This window comes from Pristis pectinata, chromosome 27, assembly GCF_009764475.1.
Source record: "Pristis pectinata isolate sPriPec2 chromosome 27, sPriPec2.1.pri, whole genome shotgun sequence".
Taxonomy (NCBI): domain Eukaryota; kingdom Metazoa; phylum Chordata; class Chondrichthyes; order Rhinopristiformes; family Pristidae; genus Pristis; species Pristis pectinata.
In genome coordinates this window covers 23,034,389-23,046,969 of record NC_067431.1, presented here as the reverse complement: position 1 = coordinate 23,046,969, position 12,581 = coordinate 23,034,389, and the positions used below count along the sequence as shown (strand labels likewise).

The following is a 12,581-nucleotide window of genomic DNA, read 5'->3' as shown; positions in this document are numbered from 1 at the left end:
TTGCCGTGTATTGCAGAACCTATTTTTTTGTTTCAGATAGTTTCAACACCCATATAACTATTCCCCAAAGGTCTGAATTCATGTTCATCTTTTGCACTTAATGCCTTGTTATTGTGTGTAATTACTGACATTGTATTTGATAATATTAATGATGCAATGTTTCTGGTGAACCAACGTGCAATCCCAAGCATTCATTTTCATCACAAATCGTTCACCATTTTCATAAAATTCTCAATACTGAACAGAGTATTGAGAATTTTAGTTAATTTAAACTATCACCCTCATGGTGAATAATGGGTTAATTGGCCACTGGAAATTAACCCTTGTGTAAGCGAGTGGTAGGAGAATCAGAGGGGGTGTTAATTGGTGTGTGAGAGAGGACAGGTTTAGGGAAAATAAGTGGGGGAATGGGATTAGTGGGATGGTTTAATGCACCAAATGGCTCCTGTTTCTGTCACTATGAAAAATATGAGTTCGTCAGGAAATCATGTGACAAAGTCTCTGGCATGACACCAAGCTTGAGTTAGATAGAAAAGTGGTCATAGAGAGATACAGCCCCGAAACAGGCCCTTCAGCCCACTGAGTCCGTGCTGACCATCAACCATCCATTTACTCTAATCTAATCCTATTTTGTTTCCCCCACATTCCCATCAACTGTGCCCAGATTCTACCACTCCCCTACATACTAGGGACAATTTACAGTGGCCAACTAACCTCCCAACCTGCAACACTGAGATGTGGGAGGAAACTGGAGCACCTGGAGGAAACCCACAGTTAGAACGCCCACACAGACAGCACCCTTGACCAGGATTGAACCCAGGTCTCAGGCACGGTAAGGCAGTGGCTATACTAGTTGTGCTACTGTGCCACCAATTATGTTACTGGAGGAGCAATACAGAGCCATGGAATGTATCTTGGGCATCATTTCAAATTACATCATGGCAGTGGGGGGATTTAGATTGAATTAAGTAAAGTCTCACTGGCTGGGGAGTGGATGGGGGAGAACAACTCATGCTACTAATAGTAAAAATCAAGTTGTTGGATTGTTGTTAAAATGGCCCTGAAGGAAGGAAACTGTTATCCCTATCAATGATTCCAGAGTCCAGACAATGTGGTTGGCTCTTTATTGGCCCAGTAATTCACTCAGGTCATGGCAATTAGAACTGAGAAGAGTCTTGGGGTGTCTTGCTACATTAAAAGAAATTGCAAATTATCATTGTATGCATTTTCAGGATTGTTTTAATATGTGGATCTAATCAGCATCTCCGGGGGCATGTTTGGGGAATTAAATTTCACAGCATGTGGAGAAGTACCCCCTTAATGTTATGTGCCAAATGTCACTAAATATTGGCCTTGACATTGACAGCACCTTCACATGAATGATTAACAAGCTGGCAAACTTAGGACCCAGGAGATTCTCTAAAGTGCTTTTTTTAATTGATTTATTCATTTTTTTTTTACAATATGAGCACCAGCAATAACTGCCCGACCCTATTTGCCCTTGAGAAGCTGCTGGTGGTGGGCTGCTTGTGAAATGTGCATAAAGAGCAACAGCTCCAATTGCAAGGTCCACAACAGGAATGTCAGTTTCTCTCTGTAACATTGCACTGAAACCTGACGCTGTCAATTTCATTGCAGTGTTCCTTATTGATGAAACTTCTCATAGCCCTCGATATGAAGTGCAGCAGGGCACAATATTTGTAGCCAGCTCTTAGAGGCATGCGATGAGATGGACTCTGACCTCACAATCTACCTTGTTGTGACCTTGCACCTTATTGCACTGCACTTTCTCTGTAGCTGTGACTCTTTACTCTGTACTGTTATTGTTTTTACCTGTACCAAATCAATGCACTCTGTACTAACTCATTGTATCTGCACTGTGTAATGAATTGACCTGTACGATCGGTATGCAAGACAAGTTTTTCACTGTACCTCGGTACAAGTGACAATAATAAACCAATACCAATACCAATATAACATTCTTCCAGTTACTGGGAGGCATGAATGAATGGATGCTGCAATGGTCGGAGAGGTTTGAGAGTGCTACCAAGGGGGTCAAAGGGACTCAGGCAGGTTGGCGTGACCTAGAAGGAAGCTAGAAAGACCCCTCCAAGGCCATAGACCAGGAAGGAAGTTGCCAGGGAAATCTCTGTAAGGGTACAAGAGCAGTTCATGAATATCTCCCCTGGGGGCTGAGGAAAGGTGACATGTTCTCTTCATGTGTGTGGAGCCTGGAGACCTCACTAATGTAGTGGTCACCATGGATAGGAAAAGTTTAGAGGGATATGGGCCAAGCAGGCAAATGGGACTAGCTAAGTTAAGTGATTTGGTTGGCATGGACGAGTTGGGCCAAAGGGCCTGTTTCTCATGCTGTATACCTCTGACTCTATAGGCAGCAAACTGAGACGTGGCAGTGATCAGCACCAACACTTGGATAGTTCCTGAGGCTCATGTGCCTGGAGTGACTTTGACCCTGACCTCCATGGTCAAAGCAGTCCAGACACACTTATGAGCTTGTAATCGATGTTGCTGGAAGTCATAGATCTCAGTGGCAAGCCAAGAAGGAGTGCTAGTCGTTTAAGTAGCATGGTTTCAGGGAGAACAAGATCAGTAAATCTTTTCTGTGAATTAATAAGAACAGTTGAATTTCAGACCGATGAAGCTAAAAATCTCATTGCAGTCAAGTGCTGGGTAATGGCATTTGCAGGAGTATTATGCTGCAGCAAAGTGCCATGGAGAACAAACACCCCTCCCAAAAACCCAGGAGACAAATTTTTGATGGACACTAAGGCATAGGGAAATGTAATCGCTCCACACTGGTTAACCTCATTTGCAACAGCAAACACTATTTTACTTTGGAGTTTTATGAATGAATTTCTCAATTCCCAGTCTCAGCAATGACAATGAAACTATCAAATAGCTGTAGAAGCCCATCTGGTTCTTCAAGGGAGGGATTTTGCCAGTCTTACCCTATCTGGCTTACGTGTGAATCCAGACCTACATCAATATGGCCTATCAAGTCTAACCACTTAAATCTGTTGCTCCCAGTCTCTTTGGATAAATTCACCAGGGCTGTCAAACTTAGTCAAGCAAATTGAAATGTACAGACTTTCCGGGATTCCAAGATTCCATTCATTGTTTTGGGGTCCGCAGCTTTGAAGAGGCCAAGCCTTGGATGTGATCCTCATATAAACAGTGGGCAAAGCAATCGTTCTTGAGATCAGAATCCCTTTAACAAACTCTGTGGCTGTTTTCAAGAAAATCTTCAATAAACTGCAGGGACTGCCAAGTTCTACTCAGTCATAAGATCCAAGACTGTCAGAGCAGATGCAAACAGATTTGTTTGTAGGGTGCTGGTTTTTAATGTCTGAAGCTCTTGTGGGGTATCCATGCCTTCCCAATGAATTAAAGTATTATACCTCCACGTTTGAGCAGTCAAATCCTCCAGGGCACGAGCCATGCTCTTGTGTAGTATAATCAGAATTTAATCACGGCAAGGCTTGGAAACGCAATGGCTTCGTCTGAACACACAGCTCCCTGCATAGCCCTGAATAATTAATGTGAGCAAGATGCATTTTAGATGTTCTCTTGAGCACTTAAAAACGATGCGTCCTATTTTTTTTGAACAGCTAGCAAAGCATTCAAAGGCACTGCAGTAACATTGGAGGAGATCAGCCCTGCACAGGTTACATGCTTTAATATGTTGTCGACATTGTGAAACCTTGTTTTGCATGTAAGAAGTACCTAGATTTTATGTTACAGTTAAATTGCATTCTTTCTCGCATTATTTTTGCCCTTTCTCTTTGACTGGCATAATGTATTTATTAAAAAAAGACGAGGATTTCCTCTAAAGCTTGGAAAATTTAATTAACCTTTCCCCAACGACGGTGAATTCATTTGGCTTGTCATTCATTAAAGAAAGGGGGACCCAGAAATATTGCAGCATGTCCAAGTTTTTCTGGGAAAGGGAATCTCATAGTCTCAACCATTTTGCTTCTTTCCTTCACCAATCAGCTGGAAACATGTCCGCATCTCAAACCGGTGGATAACAGCAGAAAGGGGGCAGTGGGGCATCTGGGCCCTTGATGGACAAGGGGACTGGTTGCATCACAGCCTGGTAGGGCAATTCCAATGCACAGGAATGCAAGAGGCTGCAGAGAGTAGTGGACACAGCCCGGTCTATCACGGGTGCAGCCCTCCCCACCACTGACAGAATCTACAGGAAGCGCTGCCTCAAGAAGGTGGCATCTATCATCAAGGATCCCTACAATCCAGGTCATCCCATCTTCTCACTGCTACCATCAGGCAGGAGATACAAAAGCCTGAAGTCCCACACCACCAGGTTCAGGAACAGCTACTTTCCTATAACCATCAGGTTCTTGAACCAACCTGCACAACTCTAACCCTACTTCAGCAACGAAACACTACGGACTACGTCTTGCAGTACCATGGACTTGTCTTCGATTGTGTCTTTGTTTCTTGCACTCAGGTCTTGTGTTTACACAGTCTTTTGTTTTTGATTTTTCACTGTATGGTGTAATTTTATGTATAATTTATGTACAATTTATATTCTATGTGTTGTCTGTATCTACGTACCTGTGATGCTGCTACAAGCAAGTTTTTCATTGTACCTGTATCTCACCGCACTTGTGCACATGACAATAAACTCGACTTAACCAATAATGAGATTTGAGTGTGAAATATAGGAATGAGGGGGTACAGTGTATTATAAATCTAATCAAGTAAAGAAATTTTTTCATTCTTTCTTCATTCTGTCAGTTCTTTGGCCAAATGGGCTTCATGCGGAAGCCTATAGTCAGTGTCACCACGGGTTGACAGATGCTCACCTGGAGTTGGAAACCTGCTCTATTTTCTCATCATTAAAGCAGGAGTGCTTAGACCAGGAATTAGCCTCCTTCCACTGACTGGATCAAGATCCACCAGCTCTGTCTGGCTGGTTATTGATTCACAGATCTTCTGGGTTGCACGAGCAAGCTACTCTCCTCATTTGATCGTCTGAGGCATCAGGGAGTTTAACATTATATCTGTCCTAATGTATGGGGTCTGGTTGTTTCTCTGGGTTTCTCAACTGAATAAAAACAATTAAGAGGCAGTGGTAATTTTATGTTGCTCAATGTAATCTGTTTCATATCAAATTTGCAATGAATGGGAAGTATAAATGGAGCATTTTAACCAATAAAGCTTTTGTAGGAGTTGGTGGAAATGGCTAATCTTCTAACTGCTGCCTTCTATTACGAATCCAACCTAAAGCCTATTTAGGATTTAATATTACCTTTTCCTTCAAGTTTCATTAAGCACATTGTGGATTTCAAAGGAGAACATGTGATAGTATTTGCAGGCCCTGTTTCTCAATGCGTTATGAGCTGTCCACAGTGACTGACTAACTGTCCTCCCACTGCCTTAGACTAAACCCTCAGCAAGAGTACCTGAGAGTACAGATGGGAAAATGAGTCCTGTTTGCTAAAGATTCACATGAAGACCGAAGAAGGAAGTGTAACGGCCACTACCTAGAATCAGACAAGATGGACGGTCACTTCAATACCTTGGCTCAACATGGCTAATGGTGCGATACAATTGCAACTACATGTTGACCTGCTAGGAATGCAAGGATTGAAGGATAGCAATGGAGAACAGGCAAACCTACCCAGTTCCCCATTCCATAAGTTAGACCCTAGTGGACATTTAGCACATTAAATGATACCCAACAAGCCAGTTAGAATGAGGGATAAGACCTGCAATTTCCTCCTCAACTCTACAGATTCACTGATTGCTGTGGATAAAGCTTTCAGGGTATGAAAGGAATCACTGAAGAAGCAATTCTTAAAAGCACTAAATACATACTTCCTTAAGACATAGTAGGAGGACATTGTGGTGCACTGAGTCTATGCCAGCTCACAGAGCAACCCTTTTTGCCCACTAATTTCCCCGTCATCTATTCTGGCCACAATCCCATCAACTCCTTCCAAATTCTCTCACCTGGAGCAATCCACAGTGCCCAGTTTCCCTATCAGCTGGCTCATCTTTGGGATGGGGAAGGAAACCAGAGAACCCAGAGGAAGTCTATTTGTGGCCACAGGGAGAACTTGTAAATTCCACACAGACTACAAACCAGAGGTCAGGATTGAACTTGGGTTGCTGGAGCTGTGGGGCAGCAGTTCTACCAGCTGTGTCATTCTGCATCCCAATGGCACCACTGAAACACACACTAATGTGTTATATCTCTGAACTTCTATGCCATTATCATATCTCTGTACTTTACAATAAACTGCTACCCTGGTTCGAACTACCCTGCAAAGCACAGATTTGTTCTACATTCTGAACACTCAGAGGGATTTACTCCCCTGTACTTTACAAATAAGACATCCACTCAGGTTGTGCACTGGGAAGCTGAGTGCCGGGCATCTGTCACAGATCCGTGTCCTCTGCTGATGCTCCCATGGCAATGAATCACCCCGTGGCTTGGTGTGGAGAGGCTGGTGTTGTGTGGGCTGGGGTGAGTGGTGTTGTCACTCAGTGCTGAGATGTTGGGCTCAGGGCTCTACTCCAGCCGGCATGGTGAGTGTGGGCCATTGCCTGGAATTGGCAGCGCCCACCCCCTATGTTACAGACCACCTACAGTCTCTCCCATCACCTGTGGGATGTGATGGAAGCTGCTGGCTCCCCCTCCCTTTGTTTGGCCGTACAGCTCTTCCCAGACCAGAGATTCCTCTATGGCACGAAGCTCAATGGCAGCAACAATCACTGAGAGCTGGGAAGGCAGTGGTTCATGCTGGGTTCCCAGAAATACATCCCACTAAATATATTGCTATAATCACCACTTAAAGAGCTGATTCCATTTGTGCTCTCATTCCTGGGGATGCATTCCATGCACTAAAGTGAAGTACCAGTGTACCACCATATTATTGTACATCCACACACTTTATCCATGTAATGTCATTATACCTTATCTCTACATCTCTACAACAATTTCCTCTGCACATCTCCACTTACACCTCATTCCTCTGCATTTCCCTAACGCCCTGCTCCACTTCTTTTTTTCCTCTAACCCTTCATTACGATGCATTTGTATCCCAATATTTACGTCCCATGCTATACTTCACTGGTGAGTAGTTTGAATGTAATGGAAAGGGTGTCTTTGTTGCTGATAGAACAGACCACTGAAGGGAAAATTTGCTGCTTCTAAATAAATTAAGTTCCAGCCTGACATCTGCCAATGAGTGAAGGGATGATTGGCATGGAGTGACTGTGGCAGTGCCAAAGCTTCCAGCAGCTTGCTGCAGTGAGGGCTGTGATGACTGGACTCTGCAATTCACCTCAGTCACAGCATCACTCCTGTCGAAGGCTGACAGAATCCTGGCGCGACCTTGTCCTTCATTTCAGAGACACGCATCGCTCCAGAGTTGAGAATAATATTCAGTGCCAACGAGAGTTGACAATAATATTCAATCCCTGCTTGTAACTGTGGTGCAGGGATGTATGGTTTCTACTGAAGGATGATCTGTCAAAGTCTCAAATGCACAAGCCTGCAAACATCATTAAATTACCTCCAACAAACTGGTTGTTCTGTAAAACCCATTGACCAGATAAACTTGTTTCCAGCTTATTCCCTTCGTCACACCAATTTACCCGACCATGGGCAAAGGGAGGGGCAGGGGTGAGGGGTACGAGAGCGGGTGAGGGACAAAGGAGTAGGGCAGGGAGGTGGATGGGAGGGTTTGGGGAACAGCAGGTGCTTTCGTGTACAGTCGATGTTACACACTGATGGCTCCTGTGCATCAGCCATGTTCAGCGACCACCGCCTCTTGCGCTTTCACCGTACCTTTAACTGCGACGTGGACCCTCTGGCTGATGGAGTGCTGCTGCTGCACCAGCACACTGCACACGTACTCCCCTTCGTCCATCCCCTTCTGCACGTCCATAAGCTTCAAGGTGCCATTCTCGAACACGGCCTGCCTGTGATTGTCAGGAAGCAATATTGAGTCTTTGTACCACTTGATGGAGTAGTAGGGATATCCAATGACCCGGCAGTTAATGAAGGTATCTCTCCCAGCAATGGCCGTGATGTTTTTCATGGAGCGTATACTCGGAGAGCCTGTGGAAAGGATTCCTGCATTAAAACAGTGATATTTATCACACAACGCCGGTTTCCAGTCAAGTGAATTCTATTTGTGGAACCTAAGTCTAAAGCCTGCTCTTTACCTCTGGACTTCAAAACAACTACCAGGTACATCAGCAGAAAAAAAAAATTACAAATGGCACATTTGCAAAATCGTTTTCTTTTGATGGTAGAATCTGAGTCTGTTTAAAGTCCACTTGGAGATACAGGATTACCATTCACAACCACGCATTGTAGGAAGGGGTTATGCAGCAAGTGGGACTTCTCACGGGGGGGACGGCCTGGGAAGTGAGTCAACTCAGACTCTTCTGCACGGTATGCAATCATGGCCTTCCCAGAAACATAAAGCAGGGGGGGTTGAGTGGAAAGTGGGCTCCACTCTTCCTGGTGACATTGGGTGGGAAAGGATGGGTTATCCAACAAGTTCCTGATATGCTCCCAGTCCTTCAGTCAAAACCCCCCAAACTCCAGCAATTTAAGCAATCACTCCCTCCAGCGCTGATGCATTATGGCTGCAGTGTGTACAAAGAAGTTGTTTGATATTCGTTGATGGCATCCACCACTTGGAAAGACGATAACACCAGGTACATGGCAATGTCATCACCTACAGGTGCCACTTCATTTCATACACCACGCTGACTTGAAAATGTTACTGTTCCTTCATTATTGCAGATGCAAGATTCGAGGACTCCTTACCCCGCGACACTGTGGGAAAACCCACATCACAAGGACTGCAGCACATCAAGGTGGCAGCTCACTGCACCTTCTCAAGGCCAATCAGAGATGGGGCAGTAAATGCTGGCTTTGTCAGAGAAATCCACAAACCTAGAAAGCCTAACAAATAAAACACTTTAGATGAGACCCGTTTGCCCCATCAAGTGCCAGGGCTACGCAGCGATACAATGGATTCTTTCAGGCAGGTTTGAAGAGCTGTGTGGTGTCGAGTAACAGGATATTGTGCCTTTATTTAAGAAGGGCAGCAGGGATAAGCCGGGGAAATAAAGGGTGGTGAGCCTCGCATCAGTGGTGGCAAAGTTATTGGAAGGATTCTGCGAGGAAGGGTTTATTTGCATTTGGAAAGGCAAGGACTGATTAGGGGTAGTCAGCATGGGAAGTCATGTCTTATGAATTTGACTGAGTTTTTCAAAGAAGTGACAAAGAAGCGAGGGTGGTAGATATTGTCTACGTGGACTTTAGCAAGGCTTTGGACAAGTTTGCATATGGTAGGCCGATCTGGAAGTTTAGAATACATGGAATCCAGGGTAAGCCGGCCAATTTGATACAGAATTGGCTTGGTGGTAGGAGGCAGAGGGTGGGAGCGCAGGGTTGTTTTTCAGATTGGGAGCCTGTGACCAGTGGTGTGCCATAGGGATTGTGCTGGGTCCTCTGTTGCTTGTCATATGATATGGATGAGAATGTAGGTGGCATGATTAATAAGTTTGGAGATGACACTAATAATAGTGGTATACTGGACAGTGAAAAAGGTTGTCTAAGGTTACAGCAGGATATAGATCAATTGGGAAAGTGGGCAAGGGAATGACATGTGGGATTAACTCGGACAAGTGTGAAGTGATGCATTTTGGTAAGTTAAACCAGGGTAGGACATACACAGTGAATGGTAGGGCCCTGCGGAGTATTGTTGAAAAGAGAGGGATTGGGACCTGAAAGTGGTAATACAGGTAGACAGGGTGGTGAAGAAGGCAGATGGTACGCTTGCCTTCATCAGCCTAAGGTACTGAGTACAAGAGTTGGGATGTGATGTTGCAAGTTGTTCAAAACATTGGTCAGACCACATTTGGAGTATTGTGTGCAGTTCTGGGCACCACACGACAGGAACAATATGATTAAGGTACAGAGGATGCAGAGAGATTCACAAGGCTGTTGCTTGGATTAGAGGACTTGAGTTATAATGAGAGATTGGATAGGCTGGGTCTGTTTTCCCTGGAGCCAAGGACGCTGAGAGGTGACATGATAGAGGTATATAAAATTACAGGAGGCACTGATAGTGTAGATAGCCAGTCTGTTTTCCATGGAAGGGGTGTCTAAAACTAGAGGGCGTAGGTTTGGTGTGAGAGGTTTAAAGGGGATCTGACGGATAAATTGTTCACACAAAGGGTAGTGGGTATCTGGAATGAGCTGCAAGAGGAAGAGGTGGAGGCAGGAACAGTAACAACATTCAGGAGGCATCTGGACAGGTACTTGAATGAGCAAGGCACAGGGGGACATGGAATTAATGCTGGCAAATAGGATTAGTAGAGACAGGCATGATGGTCGCCATAGACACGGTGGGCCGAAGGGCCTGTTTCCATGCTGTACGGCTCTATCACTTAAGGACAAATTAAAAACAGGCTTTACTTCACACCTGCTGTTGAAATAAAAAGTAAAGAAAGTTGACTTTAATTTGTTTCTTCCATCCAAGTTAAGATACCTCATAACCAGAGACAGAGAAACCCTATTCGATGGCACTGACGCAATACACTAACCCATTCCATGTTCACACTTACTTCACCTCCAGAGACACAATAAACAACAGCAGCCCCTTCACTGGTGACCAGCCTAGACTACCCGAGTTGCCAACCTCCAAGTGAGGTGGAGCAGATCGGCATTGGCTAATTTTTCTCAAGTGCAAAACAAATGATGGGAGAGGAAGGCAGAGAATATCATCCCACTCAATCAAAGAGGTTCGGAATGATTCCCTGCCTCTGTTAAGGAATTGAGTTTAACATTGGGAGGTGCCTCATTAGGAGCAGTAGCCCGTCCCAGCCCACAGGTGCTGCTTTGTTCATCTCTTTCTCTAAAAAAAATCATCAAAAAGCTTCAGGGAAATTTGTCCCGTCGTTTTATCTCAGCTGGCAGGTTGGAGGTATTAATTAGACGAGGGATTAACTTGCAACTCTCAGGAATGCAATTACCCTTGAAGCATCCGAGATAGTGATCCCCAAACATCCTTGAAGTAATCACACATTGCAGTCCTGTAGTCAGGGAAAAAAAATACAATTTGCAAAAGACATTTAAACTAAAAGTCCTCTTAAGGCACCAAAATAGGATACTGTCTCTTTAAATGTATTGCTTGTTAAAAAGTCTCTGGTATAATTGTGTGCAATAAACTGTGAAGAAGGCTGAGAAGGGGGGAGCCAGGCGTGAAACGTAGGCGACATACAAAAAAATAAAAGATCACACTGAATGTTTTTTTCCTTTGGTTTGTCAAATGTGATTTGAAAAAAAACGACCTGAGCTAACGCAGAACATTGAAGGTTTCTCTCCAGCACCTGCCATCCTACAAGACGCTTCAGACTGTCTCTGTAAGAACTCTTAGTAGGGTTAAAAGAAAACATAAAACCTTCAGAACTGACTGATTTTACTGATTAGATCTCAGAAAGAATGCTATACCGTGGGTACTCCCATGGGCCTGTGATAGGTGGTGTTACACCCTGCTGCTTTCAGCTGCAGTTCATGAGTGTTCCCCAAAGCTCCAAATCTCACTGACACTTAAAGCTCATTGTCTCATTCACTGGGGCAGATTACAAATGAAGGAGCTCGTTCTAGGCCTGACTGTGGCTAGCTCAGTCGGCAGAGCATGAGACTCTTAATCTCAGCATCGTGGGTTCAAGCCCCACATTGGGCACAGCTTACTTAGGGGCAGGCACGGTAGTGTAGTGGTTAGTGTAATGCTATTACAGCGCCAGCGACCTGGGTTCAATTCCTGCCACTGTCTGTAAGGAGTTTGTACGTTCTCCCTGTGTCTGCATGGGTTTCCTCTGGGTGCTCTGGTTTCCTCCCACATTCCAAAGACGTACGGGTTAGGAAGTTGTGGGCATGCTATGTTGGTGCCGGAAGCATGGCGACACTTGCGGGCTGCCCCTAGAACACTCTACGCAAAAATGGTGCATCTCACTTTGTGTTTCGATGTACATCTGACTAATAAAGATATCTACTGATTCAGGATTCAGATGAATGAGGGAGCAGCACAAAGGACCACCCTTTCCAACCACAGTAGGCAGAAACATGGGAGTGTGGGGGGATAATTTCATGCTTAGCAGGAATGGGATAAGGGGACGGTTAGCGAAGACCTTGGCAGCAAAGGATTCAGCTTTTAACTTGCTCCAGTAAGGCACCAGCTGAAGCAGATGGACAACAGAATTAAACTGGGTGAAAATGAGCTATTGGTTATCATGGATTCTTGGATCGTACAGCACAGAAACGTGCCCTTCTGCCAAACTCGTTCATGCTGACTGTAATGCCCATCTATGTTAATCCTATTTGCCCACATAAAGCCCATATCCCTCTGCTCCTTTCCTCTTCAAGTACCTGTCAGATGCATTTTAAACTGAGTAATTGTATCCGCCTCTACCACTTCCCCAGGCAGTTTGTTCCATATAACTACCACCCTCTGTGTGATAAACTCAGATCTCCTTTAAATTTCTCCCCTCTCACCTTAAACATG

At 44.6% G+C, this 12,581-nt stretch overlaps 1 protein-coding gene and 1 non-coding gene across 2 annotated transcripts in view; one reads left to right on the top strand and one right to left on the bottom strand.

The window, feature by feature from the left end:
* LOC127583633 (cell adhesion molecule DSCAML1) overlaps nucleotides 1–12,581 on the bottom strand; it is a 506,127-nt gene that overhangs the window by 185,775 nt on the left and 307,771 nt on the right. The window contains 1 exon segment of the mRNA XM_052039813.1: nucleotides 7,841–8,113. Coding sequence (XP_051895773.1) covers nucleotides 7,841–8,113 — 273 coding nt within the window.
* On the top strand, nucleotides 11,684–11,762 carry trnak-cuu (transfer RNA lysine (anticodon CUU)). Its single transcript has one exon. It is a non-coding gene; the product is annotated as a tRNA-Lys (tRNA).